The following is a 13152-nucleotide window of genomic DNA, read 5'->3' as shown; positions in this document are numbered from 1 at the left end:
CTCAACCAACGTTCTCATTATCTTTTGGTCGAACTGCATTTAGCAAAAACAATAAAGAGACAAGGTTTCCTAGCTACATAGTCTGCGGTTTTTAGAAAATCACTGATGTCAACATTTCTACTGACCTGGAGGTCATTCTGTGGGTTCCAGTCAGAGTCGAATATGATACAGGTGTCAGCAGCAGTCAAGTTAATTCCCAGACCACCTGCCCTGGTGCAAAGCAAGAACACAAAGCGATCTGAATCTGGCTTACTGAAGCGATCAATAGCAGCTTGCCGGAGGTTTCCTCGAACTCGCCCATCTATGCGTTCGTACAGATATCTGCAAGGAAACAGGAGATAAGGAGCAGAATGATTAACTGTTGATAGTAGATCAGTAAGTATGGAAGTATAAAAAGCACCTGTAAGGACTACAGATTGCCATCAGCGCACTAGACTGACTTCATCAAGCTACATGTAAGTCAATTTCAGAGGAAAACAGTCAGGTAAGATATGCCTTATTGAGCTTTAATTCTTTGTAAAGCTAGTTTATATATATATATATAAAAATGTATAATGCTGAACAGATAAAATCGAACAGATTTCTCCATCCATGCTACACAGAGCTGACGCACGGACCTGCCCTGCCGTAGCCATTTTATTTTGACAGCCAGCCCCACCAGCTGTCAAATACCCAAACAGCAGCTGCATCTGAATGGGTGCAAGCATTGTATGATCAACACATTTCTGCCTAGCTCCCTTCAATTTTTCTTTTAGAAAGGTTTTTATTAACAGATAGCATAGATATACAGAGACGACTGAATAAGACAATAATCCAGAGTATGCAACATACAGTGGAATAAGAAAGAATTACAGAAAAGAATAAAGAAAGAATTAGCATTGTTCATGTTTGGGATCCCAAGAAAAATCCATTCCCAATATGTGCTCACAGCATCTTCTGAGGCCGCTGCTTCTGCCCAAGTGAACTGATGGAGGGTCTCCTCACCAGTTCACCTGCTGAAAAACACAATGAGGAGAAAAAGTATTCTAATGACTATTTTAGTAAGGAAAACATCCCATCTCCATATACACCAATCAATGGGGAGATTTTTTTTTCTTCCCTTTCTCCCCCCCCCCCCCCCCATGCCAGGGGGCACAAGAGCTTTTATTTCTTTTGAAGCACAGCAGGGGCCGCACACATTGTTGCAGCATACAGCAAAGAAAGAAGTATTTTTGGAACTGCATGGATATTTGTCTGGATATAAATTGCAGGGATTTCTAACACAGAAAGAAAATATACTGATTATTATTGAATTATTTTTAGATATACAAGTAAACAAAGTAAATGAAAAAGATCAGTTTGATCTAAATGGTCATCTGTGTTAATATTTGAAATTCGAAGTTTCTGTATACACATTTCTGGCATCTATATTTGCTCATAACAGATGGGAAGAAATTATAGGGCTGGGTGGGCGTTTCTAGACCAGTTGTTATTGCTGGTATCTCCTCTCCCTTCTCTCTAGGCCTGCATGCTCATCCAATTCAAAACGTGAACATTTATTTAAAGCTTTTGTCAAACAAACCTCCACCTGTTGTCTTTAGTATAAAAAGTCATTGGTAGTTACTGATTAACGAATTATCAACTTGAAAACTACACTTTCGCTGTTGCCCAAACCAATCTCCATTGTTAACAAATTTGTTACTTGTTTGAAGACACTGACTAGTATGGCACATTCTTCAGTATTAGAGATTACAAAATACTGACAGGTATAGCAGATAGAGTAGGGAACTAAGGAACTTAATGGGAATACTATTTTATACAGGCTTTATAGATTAACATCTTTCACCAGATACCCTTAATCACATTTAAAACTGAATAAAAGAAATAACTCTAAAATGAAAAATAAACAACACATATCCCTCTATAGTGTGTACTTGACTCATTCCAAAGCACCTAGTGTGGTTCCTATGTGCCGTCTCCTCCCTCTGCTATTTGCATGAGTCACTTCTAAATAGTTATGCCGACAACCACACAATCCTGGGAGATGTTCCCCCCCCCCCCCCCCCCAATTCAACACACAGAAGGTGAATGACAGTCTCAGCATGTTTCCCAGTGAGACTGCATAGAGGGGGATGAGTCCATTCCTTTCACTCGGGTCTCAGATTACACTCTGGTCCTGTTCTATGCCATGCAGTGTGTGATATAGAATTACCATCCCTTGCCTTCTAGAACGGAGAACTGTGCTTTAGGAGGCTTTGTTGTGTTCCTCAGACATTGTTTACCATTTTGCAGTGTGGCAAAGTGTATTATCCTGCTGAAAGAGGCCAATGACATCAGGCAATACAGTTTCTGAGAAGGTATGTACTTGGTCAGCAACAATGTTACCGAGTTACATGTTACAATGGTACAGAGATCTGGACTTTGTGCCTGGAGCATCTCATCATCCACCCATTCAGGACTGTGTGCCTCTACCACAAGCTCACTCTCTCCCGTGTGTGTTTTATTATGAATATTCATTTTTTACTTTTCTTGTAATTAAACCTTGTTGAAACTTACTACACCAGAGTGGTCATCCTGTCTCCCTCCCTTTCCCTCTCTTTGTTTTACAGATGGAGTCCCAGTCCCTGTTTTTTTGGCAGCAGCACCCCTAGGTCATCGGTTCCCTTTGTCTAGTTATAAGGGCTATCTGCTCATAAAGACCCCCCCGATTTTGGTCTGCATCATGGTCTTTTTTTATTCTATGTGTTATTTATTTTTTTTTTAACTACATCAATTATATTTCCCATGAGTGGTTGAGCGCTGATAGCCTAGTGCCATTCCTGACATTGGGGAAATAACATTCCTAAAAATTATTATTTATTTACCTGTCCGTGATCTTAAGGCCTCTTTCACAAAGGGCAAAGGACGGCTGTTCTGCTGCTGTTAAAAGCATGTTTTGCTATTTTGAAATTCCAAGACTCCAGGCACAGCGATCATTTGCATTCCGATTATCAGCATTTACATGTGGCTGCGTTTAGCTGTGAAATAGTACACTGCGATTACCTGCGGTTATGGGCAGATAGCTGCGCTAAATTCGGTCCTGGAAGCAGTCACAATTTTTTTTTCTAACTGCACGAAACCGTCGCTAAATGCAGTGTCTGAATAGGGCCATAGGAAAGCATTGTGCGAGTTTGAGTGCGGTAGATAACTTAACATATCTGCAGCCAAAAGCTGAATTTTATCTGCCCATGTCAAAGGGGCCTAACTGCTTGCCGACCAGCTGCCATCATTATACTGCGGCAGGTTGGCACGGCTGCGCAAATCACAGTAGGTGTATGTCGGCCACTTTAAGAGCAATAGGAGGCGCGATGCCGGTGTTGTTACATGTGGTCAGCGGCCGCAATGTCCACCAGCCACCCACCATCACTCCACAGAGAGCCAGAACGGGGATCTGTCAATGTAAACAAACAGATTCCCGTTCTGACAGGGGAGAAGAGAAGTCTGACCCCCCCACAGTTAAAAACACCTCCCAGGGAACACTTAACCCCTTGATCTCCCCCTAGTGTTAGCCCCTTTACCCGCCCGTGTCATTTATACAGCAATTATGGCTATTTTTAGCACAGATCGCTGCATAAATCTCACTGGTCCAAAAACCGAAACTGTCTGCCACAGTGTGGCAGCCACGCAAAAAAAAAAAAAAAAAAACGCTGATCATCGCCATTACTAGTAAAAAAAAATATATATATATATATATATATATATATATATCATAAAAATGCCATAAATATATCCCCTATTTTGTAGATGCGATAACTTTTATAACAAACCAATCAATATACGCTTATTGAGATTTTTACCGAAAAAAATGTAGAAGAATACATATTGGCCTAAACTGATAGAGAAAATTTTTTTGTGGGGGGGGGGAAGAGATTTATTATAGCAAAAAGTAAAAAAATTGTCAGAATTTTTTTGTTGATAGTACAAAAAGTAAAAACCGCAGAGGTGATCAGATACCACCAAAAGAAAGCTCTATTTGTGGGGAAAAGAGGACATAAATTTTGTTTGTGTACAATGTCGCATTACCACGCAATTGTCGGTTAACCACTTAAGCCCCGGACCATTTTTCAGCTAAAGGACCAGGCCCCTTTTTGCGATTTGGCACTGCGTCGTTTTAGCTGACAATTGCGCAATCATGCGACGTGGCTCCCAAACAAAATTGGCGTCCTTTTTTTCGCACAAATAGAGCTTTCTTTTGGTGGTATTTGATCACCTCTGCAGTTTTTATTTTTTGCGCTATAAACAAAAATAGAGCGACAAGTTTGAAAAAAAAATCAATATTTTTTACTTTTTTCTATAATAAATATCCCCCAAAAATATATAAAAAAAACATTTTTTTTCCTCAGTTTAGGCCGATACGTATTCTACATATTTTTGTTAAAAAAAAAAAAAAAAAATCGCAATAAGCATTTATTGATTGGTTTGCGCAAAAGTTTTAGCGTCTTCAAAATAGGGGATAGTTTTATGGTATTTTTATTAATATTCTTTTTTCACTAGTAATGGCGGCGATCAGCGATTTTTATTGTGACTGCGACATTATGGCGGACACGTCAGAAAATTTTGACACATTTTTGGGACCATTGGCATTAATACAGTGATCAGTGCGATAAAAAATGTGCCGATTACTGTAAAAATGCCACTGGCAGTGAAGGGGTTAACCACTAGGGGGCAGTGTAGGGGTTAAGTGTGTGTGTGTTTTTACTGTAGGGGACGTGGCTTGGCGTGTGACGTCACTGATCGTCTTTCCCTATGACAGGGAACAGACGATTAGTGACAGCCTCACTAGGAAGGGAAGGGTTTACACTTACCTCCCCTCGTTCTTCAGCTCTGTGACCCGATTGCGGGACACTGACGGCAATCGGGTCCGCGGGTCCTGCGGCCACGGAGCTCGGGACTGGGTCGCGAGTGCGCTGCCGCCAGCGAGCGAGCGACCCACGGCTGGGCTCTTAAAAGGCAACCTACCTGTACATGCCTGTGCCCAGCCGTGCCATTCTGCCGACGTATATCGGCGTGAGGCAGTCCTTAAGTGGTTAAAGCAACGCAGTGCCGTATCGCAAAAAATGGCCTGATCATTAAGGGGGTAAATCCTTCTGGTGCTGAAGTGTTTAAAAGAGAAGTTCACTTTTGGAACAGGTTACATGTTCCAGCTGTAGCATCTGCAGCCTTTCCCTGTGATAGCGGGTCAGGGATCTTCTCCCCACACCCGCTGTCAGTATTTGAAAACCAGCATGGATGTGTGGGGCTCCGGCCGTGTCGTTCATTCAGAGGTTCCTGTGAAATGAATGCCTTTAAGTACCACCAGTCATTGTGGCTGATGGCTTGTAGTTTTTAATGAGCCGCGAGGATGCTGGCGAGTCCTCATAGACCATTAATCTTCCTGCGCTCAGCCCGTATGAGGTACGAGAAGACAGGCATCCTGAGAGTCTGCAGGAGCTGGACATTGCAATGCTCTCTGCAGGCTCCTTATGAAAAATTAACGGCAATTTTTTTTAACTGCAACATTTAATTTTTTTTTTTTTTTTTTATTCTTTACGGTATTACTAATTGGTTTAGATTAGATTTTTGATTTTGAGTTTAGATGCATATAAAAATGGACTTCTAGCTTCACATTTGCGTAAACACAAAATCACAGAAGCATAAAATACTCCTCAAGAAAGTGGATAACATCTCAGATCTTTACACAGTTGCTAATTATGAAGTGGTATGATCATAAACCAGTGATATGCTCTCTGACAAGCCTCTAACCATCAGAGGTAACCAACCACAAAATAAAACTTCCAGCAGATCCTAATCTCCAGGTTCTGGGCCTTCAGCCACACTACGCCTTCTGTATAATGGGGTGCTCACCAGTGTCCTATCATCGTAACAAACACATCAGGCCAGACAAGAGAGCTGACAGAACAACAAACATTTTTGTTTCCCTAAGCTACATTCTTTTAGGCAGCTTAAGTGAGTCATTCGTAGCCTGTTCTTTACAAGTAATGTTGCATTTTTAAGCATCACCTGCAATAATTGGCTCATTTAGGTTTAAATCTAAAGAAATACTAGGCACTTGCTGTACTTAGTATTACTCTATTATAAATTCTCTCAGCAACTGTTCATTTTTCACATAACAGAATGATCCTTTTATCATGTGCATCCTGAAAAGGATACAGCCATAGTTTCTATGACTGGGTGACCTGCCATGCTGAGATCGGTTTATTTGGATAAAAAAAAAAAAATTCACAATAGCCTCCTGCCCTCAGACCCCCACAACCACCAATATGAATTTCATGGAGGACTTCATGATTTTTTTTTTTTTTTTTGCATGAAGTACTCCCTTAAAGACCACCCCAGACTATTTTTTTTCGCATTCTTGCTGTAGGATGTGCTACAGCAAAAAAAATAACACAATTTATCACTGTTGATAAACGACATTTATTGATTTACAAAAAACAAAACCCCCCAAAAAATAAAAACCAAATAAACATACCCCTGCAAATGTACCCAAAATACACAGCAGACCCTTGGAGGGATCTGTAAACTTATTTTTTTCCCAACAAGCCAGCAAAACATTTTTCCTTAGCTAATGTCTGTGCTGCTGCAGCACTTTTTCTAATCACAGGGATTAACCCTTTCACAGGCAGGATTAGGGCATCCCCTAGACATGGTAGTTAAAGGAATAGGACGTTTAAAAAATAAGCCTTTTTTTTTTCATGGGCATTCATACATAGGTGGATGCAGCATTGGTCCGATACTGCGTCTGTCCCCCGCCGCCTCTGCACTGAGAACTGAGTCATCGAACACCACCGATGGCTCTGTTCTCACAGATCCCTGAGCGGAGAGCTGCTGACTGTCAATCTCTCTGCTCCTTCACGTTCACTGGAGTGCTGAGCTGTGGAGGGGCGGGTAGCGGCCGTCTCAGCCTCTCACTGAGACAGGCATTAGTCCAGGCACCTGGTGGATCCAGACTTTGTCATGATGATGCAGTGCCTCGACTGAGTCCAGTGACGTCAGCAGAGAGCGGACTTTAGACCTCTCCTTAAATGTTTCAATTTAGGAGGAAAAAAATAAATATATAGTTTTTCCCATTGGTAAATGTTTCTGAGAGAACCCCCATGCCTATTAATCCAGGAAAATTAGCATGTTTATTTTGACAGTTTTGGCTCCAATTGATTTCAATTGGGTGCGGTTTCAGCATGCAAACTTCCTTCAACTAAATCCAGGGCAGTTTGCCACTAATCTCTACTACAGGGTGGCTAATGGGAAGAGTCATTTACATAAGAAAGATAACATTTTGTCCGCAAGTCATCTCACATGAAGCAACGACACTACATTTCTGGCAACATCAATGAGTATTTCTGTATTTGCTGAAAACGTTCTCAGCCTGAAAAATAAAAATGAATGCAGCCACCAAATCTAGCACTAGTAAGCTGCAAATAAAATACATTTTTGTTCTCAAATTCAGTTATGCTTTAAGGGATGTGCATGCTCCTACCTTTTGTGCATGAGATAATCCTCTAGAATGTCCAGACAACGCACCATCTGAGAGAAGATGAGCACCTTGTGGCCTCCTGCTTTCATTTTGGGCAGCAGTTTATCAATAAGGACCAGCTTTCCAGCAGACTGGATCATGGCCTGGAGGTAGAAATCCAGAGCCATAGGATTGTGTGTTTCCCTGAACTCTCCAAGAATCTTCTCTTCAGCACCTGAAACATGGAGGTTATTCTTAAGATCTTAAAACAGTAGTCCCAATGACAAACTGATTGTTGATAGATACTTACAGTAGTTACAACTTTAGTGAACTTTATCAAAGTTGCGGCATTACAAATTCTGCAAACTAGTGTGTTGCCCCCGCTAATACCCAAAATACCACACTTGAAGATTTTTTTCTTCATTTCAAGGCAACTGCATTTTGAGTATGAATGAAGGGACAAAAAAAAAGCCAACCCTGCTGAACAGTCTGTGGGAAGTCACTGATGTAAGGGGGGGTGAATACAGTATGGTAAAGGGGGACACTTATTTAGGAGGGCAGTGGGGGATTCTAAAGTAAGGGGCTAACATGGATATAAAAGTTCTCTTTTATATCAGTGTCCTCATTTCCCTCTTACATCAGTGTCCCCCCTTACCATAGTGGACAGTGTCCTCCCTTACCTCTGTGGACTCTGATGCAAGGAGGGGACGGGGGTGGGGGTGGGGCTTCTGGTGACCAGAGACCTCCTTACATCAGAGTTCCCCTTTACACCAAAGTTCACAGCATTTTCTATTACAACAGGGTCCGCAGAAGGTCCCCTTGCACTGTAAGGGGGAACCCTGTGGACTCTGATGTAAAAGGTAACTCTGTTGTGAGGTTAACAGGAGTGGGAATGCTGCAAACCGTGATGCAAGGAGTAACTCTGCAAACTCTAATATGGAGGGGGGAAGAGGAAGAGTGTGGGGGCAGTGGTGACCAGGAGCTCCCCTTTACACCAGAGACCACATTGTTCCCCTTACAATACAGTCCACAGAGGTACCCTTTACATCAGGGTCCGCAGCGTTCCCCCATACCCGTAAGGGGGAACCCTGAGAATGCCGATCTAAGGGGGGAATCCTGAGGATCCCAATTTGAGGGAGGAACCCTGAGGCTCCCGATCTAAGGGGGGAGTTCTGTGGACTCTAATGTATGGAGGGAATGCTGCAGACATTGTATTTTAAGGAGGAACTCTGATGTAAAGGGGAACTTTGATGTAAGTGGGGCACTATGGTGGAAGGGGGAACACTGGGGACCCTGATGTACGGAGGGACACTTGGAACCCCAATGTAAAGGAGGATTCTGATTTGATCAGAGGGTTCATCCTGACTGTTGCACTCTATATGTTGTTTTGTATGTTAATTACCCCTGACCCTTGCACACATTACACCGATGTGTTCATTTTTCCAAGTTGCTGGTTATAATGAAGTTCTTCTTTAAGGTAGGCTCAGTCAGATGAAATTATATATATTTTTTGTGTGTATAAAACCATATGTAAATAATGACTAGGTACAGATTCTGTTAAATGATCCCCCTTTAAGCCCCTGCCACTGTTAGGCAAAATCAGGCCATGCATACTGTTCGCCGCAGCATGCGTAGCACACCGTAGAACTTATTTTTCTGTTTTACCCTAGGGTGTCCCAGGTCTTTCATAATCCTAGTCATGCTCACATTTTGTCACTATGTTTTGAGTTTTTATTTATAAAGCCAGATAGATTATATTGATTGTCTTTGTTTATACAATCACCAGGTATTTCACAAGCAATGCAAAGAGAACAGGATATTTTGTAACACAAGTACATGGTACAACAGACACATATCAGCAATATGAAAAGTTGGAGCAACATAATCTTTATTCCCGCTGGTTTTCCAAGTGATGAGGTATGGAATTCACTGTACCATTCTGGCACAGAGATCAGTGGTAGTTGCCCACAGAATGAAGTTAAAGTTGAACTTAATTTTATAACTAAAGTCCTGCTAGATCCCTTCGGGCTGGTCTCTTTTGCAGGTAGCCAGGTAACACATTACAAATAAGTGTCTATATTGCTAAAATCCAGTAATATACTGCCTCACTCTGCACATGCTTAGTTGCTCATCATTTTTAGGCATTGCTGGGTTTGTAGAGGCTGATCTTACTGACAGCCTTAAAGTGGAACTAAACCCCCTTATACTTTACTGCCAAGGAAGCTGCTTCTGTTTGATCTGCAACTGCCATGGTGCAGTCCATGTGATCAGTTATGACACCACCCATTTGATGATTTGGTTGGCGACACAAGAAAACTTGAGTTAGCAATTTCAGGAATGTAACAGTTTTTTGAAATTGTTAAATCAATGATTTAGTTTCGCTTTAGGATTTACTGCTGTTCGGGGGCTCTGGGTTTTAGCAAAATGGCAGCCTCCAGCAAGAAGAAACAGGAGCAATGTTAGAGGCAATTAACAGCATACACTAATTTTGATAGCATTAAGGTGGAATGTATGTTCCCTGTTAAAGAAAATAATTTTTTATCAAGTTGTTATGGGTAAAGTTCAGCTTTAAATCTTCCAATGCCCTGAGGTTAGCTGTATGGCCCAGATAATAAACAGTAAAAATGGAAACCGGCATCTTTACAGTAAGTGGTGTTCCCCTAAGGGGGGATCAAAGATTGAGCAGCCAGCAATATTGGAGAGATTCTGGAATATTTCAGAGCCACTGAAGGTGAAGTGAGGCACATTTTGTATGATCTTTTATTTAAACTGATAGTTTATAACATAGCACACAATGTCTTATGGTACATCTCAGTCTCTGATGTGGCCCCAGTAATCTTTCCAGCTCAACAGGCAATTCATGCAGCTGGTTAAGGAGATTAAAAAATATGGATGTGCAGGGCCACTTTGATCCATTCCAGGTCTGTCATTTCAGGTGCCCTGTGGATTTTAAGGTTTCTCCTGTGGCCGCTTATCCAAGACCTCTAGATGTTTTTGCATCTCAAGCAGGTGGTTGCTGTGTAATGTAGAAGTAACTTGTAGTTTATGAATTTGTTGGCCCTGTAGTTTGCCTGCTCTCTCTGTTTGCTGAAGCCTTGTGGCAATGGTGCAGATGTCTTCTCTAACATACGATATTGTTGCAGCAAGTGTATGCTTGATCTCCAGAGCCATGGAAATTGGGCATGTTGGACACTTGTTTGATATATGAAAAGGATTGTTGTGTTACCGTCTTCTTCCATGTCACTGGTTTACTGATGTCTTGGAAGATGGTGGGAGGTGAGTCGTGCCTTCGAGCAATCTCTGCGGGTTCCTACACCTGTGAGTGGAACAGGCTGGGGATGTATCTGCCAGGCTGTGTGAAATGTATTCAGTGGTAGTGCCCTTTTAATATTCCCCATAAGCTGAAAATTATTCTCCAAGTCTAAGGAGCTCCTTTCTTTCACTTTGCAATCATTCCTTATGCTCAATAAACCACACCCCAATTTCCTCTTTTTTTATTTATTTTTATCTTCTTACAGGGTTAGGGTTTAAGTACCCATCCCATATCCTTCCTAAGTGCAATGCTAATAATAGTCAAAACAAAGACAACTAAAACATAATGTTATAGAACAAAGATTACATCACAGAAAACTAGAGGCTGTGTTGATTGATAGTTTTGCCCCTCATTAACCCAGGGTGCCTTATCAGCCATGAGCAAAAGCATGAGCCTTCAGCCTTCATGGGAGCCTTACAGTATGACATTAAGCTTACATTTGTGCTTTGGCAGTGAGAAAACAAAGTGAATAATTGAACAGACTGATGGCAATCCCTAATTTTTCATGGTACCTCCTGGCGGGCCAATTAGTCATTGACCATCCCAGGAGGATGATGCCTCGATAGCATTGGAGGCAGCCATAGTTGGTTCCTATGAGGTTTTGACGCATTTGTTGTTTAGGGCAGATAGGGTCCCATACCCTCTTACTGCAGCTATGCGTGCTATTGTCAGGACATGGGGAGTGGCTAGACAGGCCGCGCTGGGAGACAGCCAGGAAACTTCCCCATACATACCATTGTGGAGGAACCCCCAATTGCCTAATTTCTACATTTACCCGGACCCTAGTACGTGAACTACATTCGGTGTTAAAAAGGTTGGTGATGTAGTGCAGAACGGTATACTCCTTCAATTTGATATTATGAAATCCTTGCATCATTTACCCAACGCATCTGTTTCGCTACCTGCAATTTCGCCATGCCTACAATGCCCAATTTGGATCCACCGTACTCAGTTGTTCAAATGGGGGATTTGGAGGCCTTGCTCCAAGATAATATAGTTGAAGCTCTATCTACTATATACAAACAACTGTGTATAGATACCATTAAGGTCATCGCGCCTTGCAGAAATGCATGGGTGACGGACTTTCCTCAACTGGATAAAGACGATTGGGATGATCTCTGGGAGGTTACTTTCTCTAGATTGATATGGTCTGTATTCGATCCCAAACAGCACCAATTCTTACACAGAACGCAGCTCACTCCTGCCAGACTGACTAGGATCTTCCCCACTCTGTCATCCAGCTGCTAGTGGTGCAATTTTTCTAGGGTGGATTTTATACACATTTTCGGAATGCACAGCTATACAACAGTTTTAGAAGGAAGTTACACAATGTATTCAAGAAACTATGATGCTTTTTATAAGGCTGTCTATTGAAATAGGTCTTTTGGGATTGGTAGACTCCTTGGCCCCCAAAAAGGTGATCCATACTCTGCTAATGTTAGTATTACAGGTGCACCTAATGGAAATCTTGGTGCCAAAACTGAAAATGCAGGATGCACTTGGCCGAAAACCGAAAATTACAGTTTTTTTTATTTATATATAATTTTATTATTTTCGACTTTTTAATTAATATCAATTTAAATTAATATGAATTTATTGTTAGCCATTATTGGCACCTTTAGCGCAAAAAAAGCTCAAGAAAAATGTTTCCCTTTAAATTCTATGTCTTCACAATGGTCCGTTGCGCTTCCATTGTGGTACTAAAAATCCAGCTTGGTGCATTTTTGGTCAGTTAAAAAAAAACAAAAAAAAAAAAAAACACGCCTCCAAGTTCAAATGCATTGAAAACGCAGAACACATTTTTGATGCAGTTGAGTCACATGACCTATGAAAAACACACCATAGGCACAGCAATTATGGTAAAACTGGGGTAAAATCACTGTGAATTTGGGGTAAAATTGCAGAAAATTCCTGCTGTCTCAGCCTGGAAAGCGTTCATCAACAAGGCTCTACCGTTTTATAAGGCAACTTATATTAGTAGAGTTCCTAAGGTGTGGGGAGGATAGGTTAACAATACGTCTACTGTAGATGACTATATTTTCCTGCCTCTAGAGTTAACAGTATGCCTAGTGTATAGTGTTGTGGACCAGGGATATGGAGTTCTCTACTAGGATGCTCTACAAGTGGGAACATCTATGGGTATATATTGTATGTAATTCATGGGTTTGGGAGCTATTAAAAAAAGACTGTTTTGTTTAGACAGACGTATTTCGAAAAATATGTTAAATGGGATTTATATTAGTCTTGGAGCTACTTACTGTTGGCTTAGTGCTGCTGCCTTGTGTTGTTTGTTATGCAATCCTGGTTGTCAGGCTATTGTCTTATCAAGTTTTTGTGAAAACAATAAAAAGAAATGTACAAAAAAAAATAC

General features: G+C 41.4%; 1 protein-coding gene across 1 annotated transcript in view; it reads right to left on the bottom strand.

Annotated features, from left to right (window-relative positions):
* Positions 1 to 13152, bottom strand: part of CHD9 (chromodomain helicase DNA binding protein 9) — a 318355-nt gene that overhangs the window by 79652 nt on the left and 225551 nt on the right. The window contains 2 exon segments of the mRNA XM_077458469.1: positions 126 to 321; positions 7493 to 7703. Of these exon segments, the coding sequence (XP_077314595.1) occupies positions 126 to 321; positions 7493 to 7703 (407 nt within the window).

Source organism: Lithobates pipiens, unplaced genomic scaffold (assembly GCF_037356315.1).
Source record: "Lithobates pipiens isolate NorthernLeopardFrog02 unplaced genomic scaffold, aLitPip1_a1.2 Scaffold_10, whole genome shotgun sequence".
In the NCBI taxonomy this organism is placed as follows: Eukaryota; Metazoa; Chordata; class Amphibia; order Anura; family Ranidae; genus Lithobates; species Lithobates pipiens.
The sequence above is the reverse complement of the archived record's forward strand: the minus strand, read 5'-3'. Positions and strand labels throughout refer to the sequence as shown.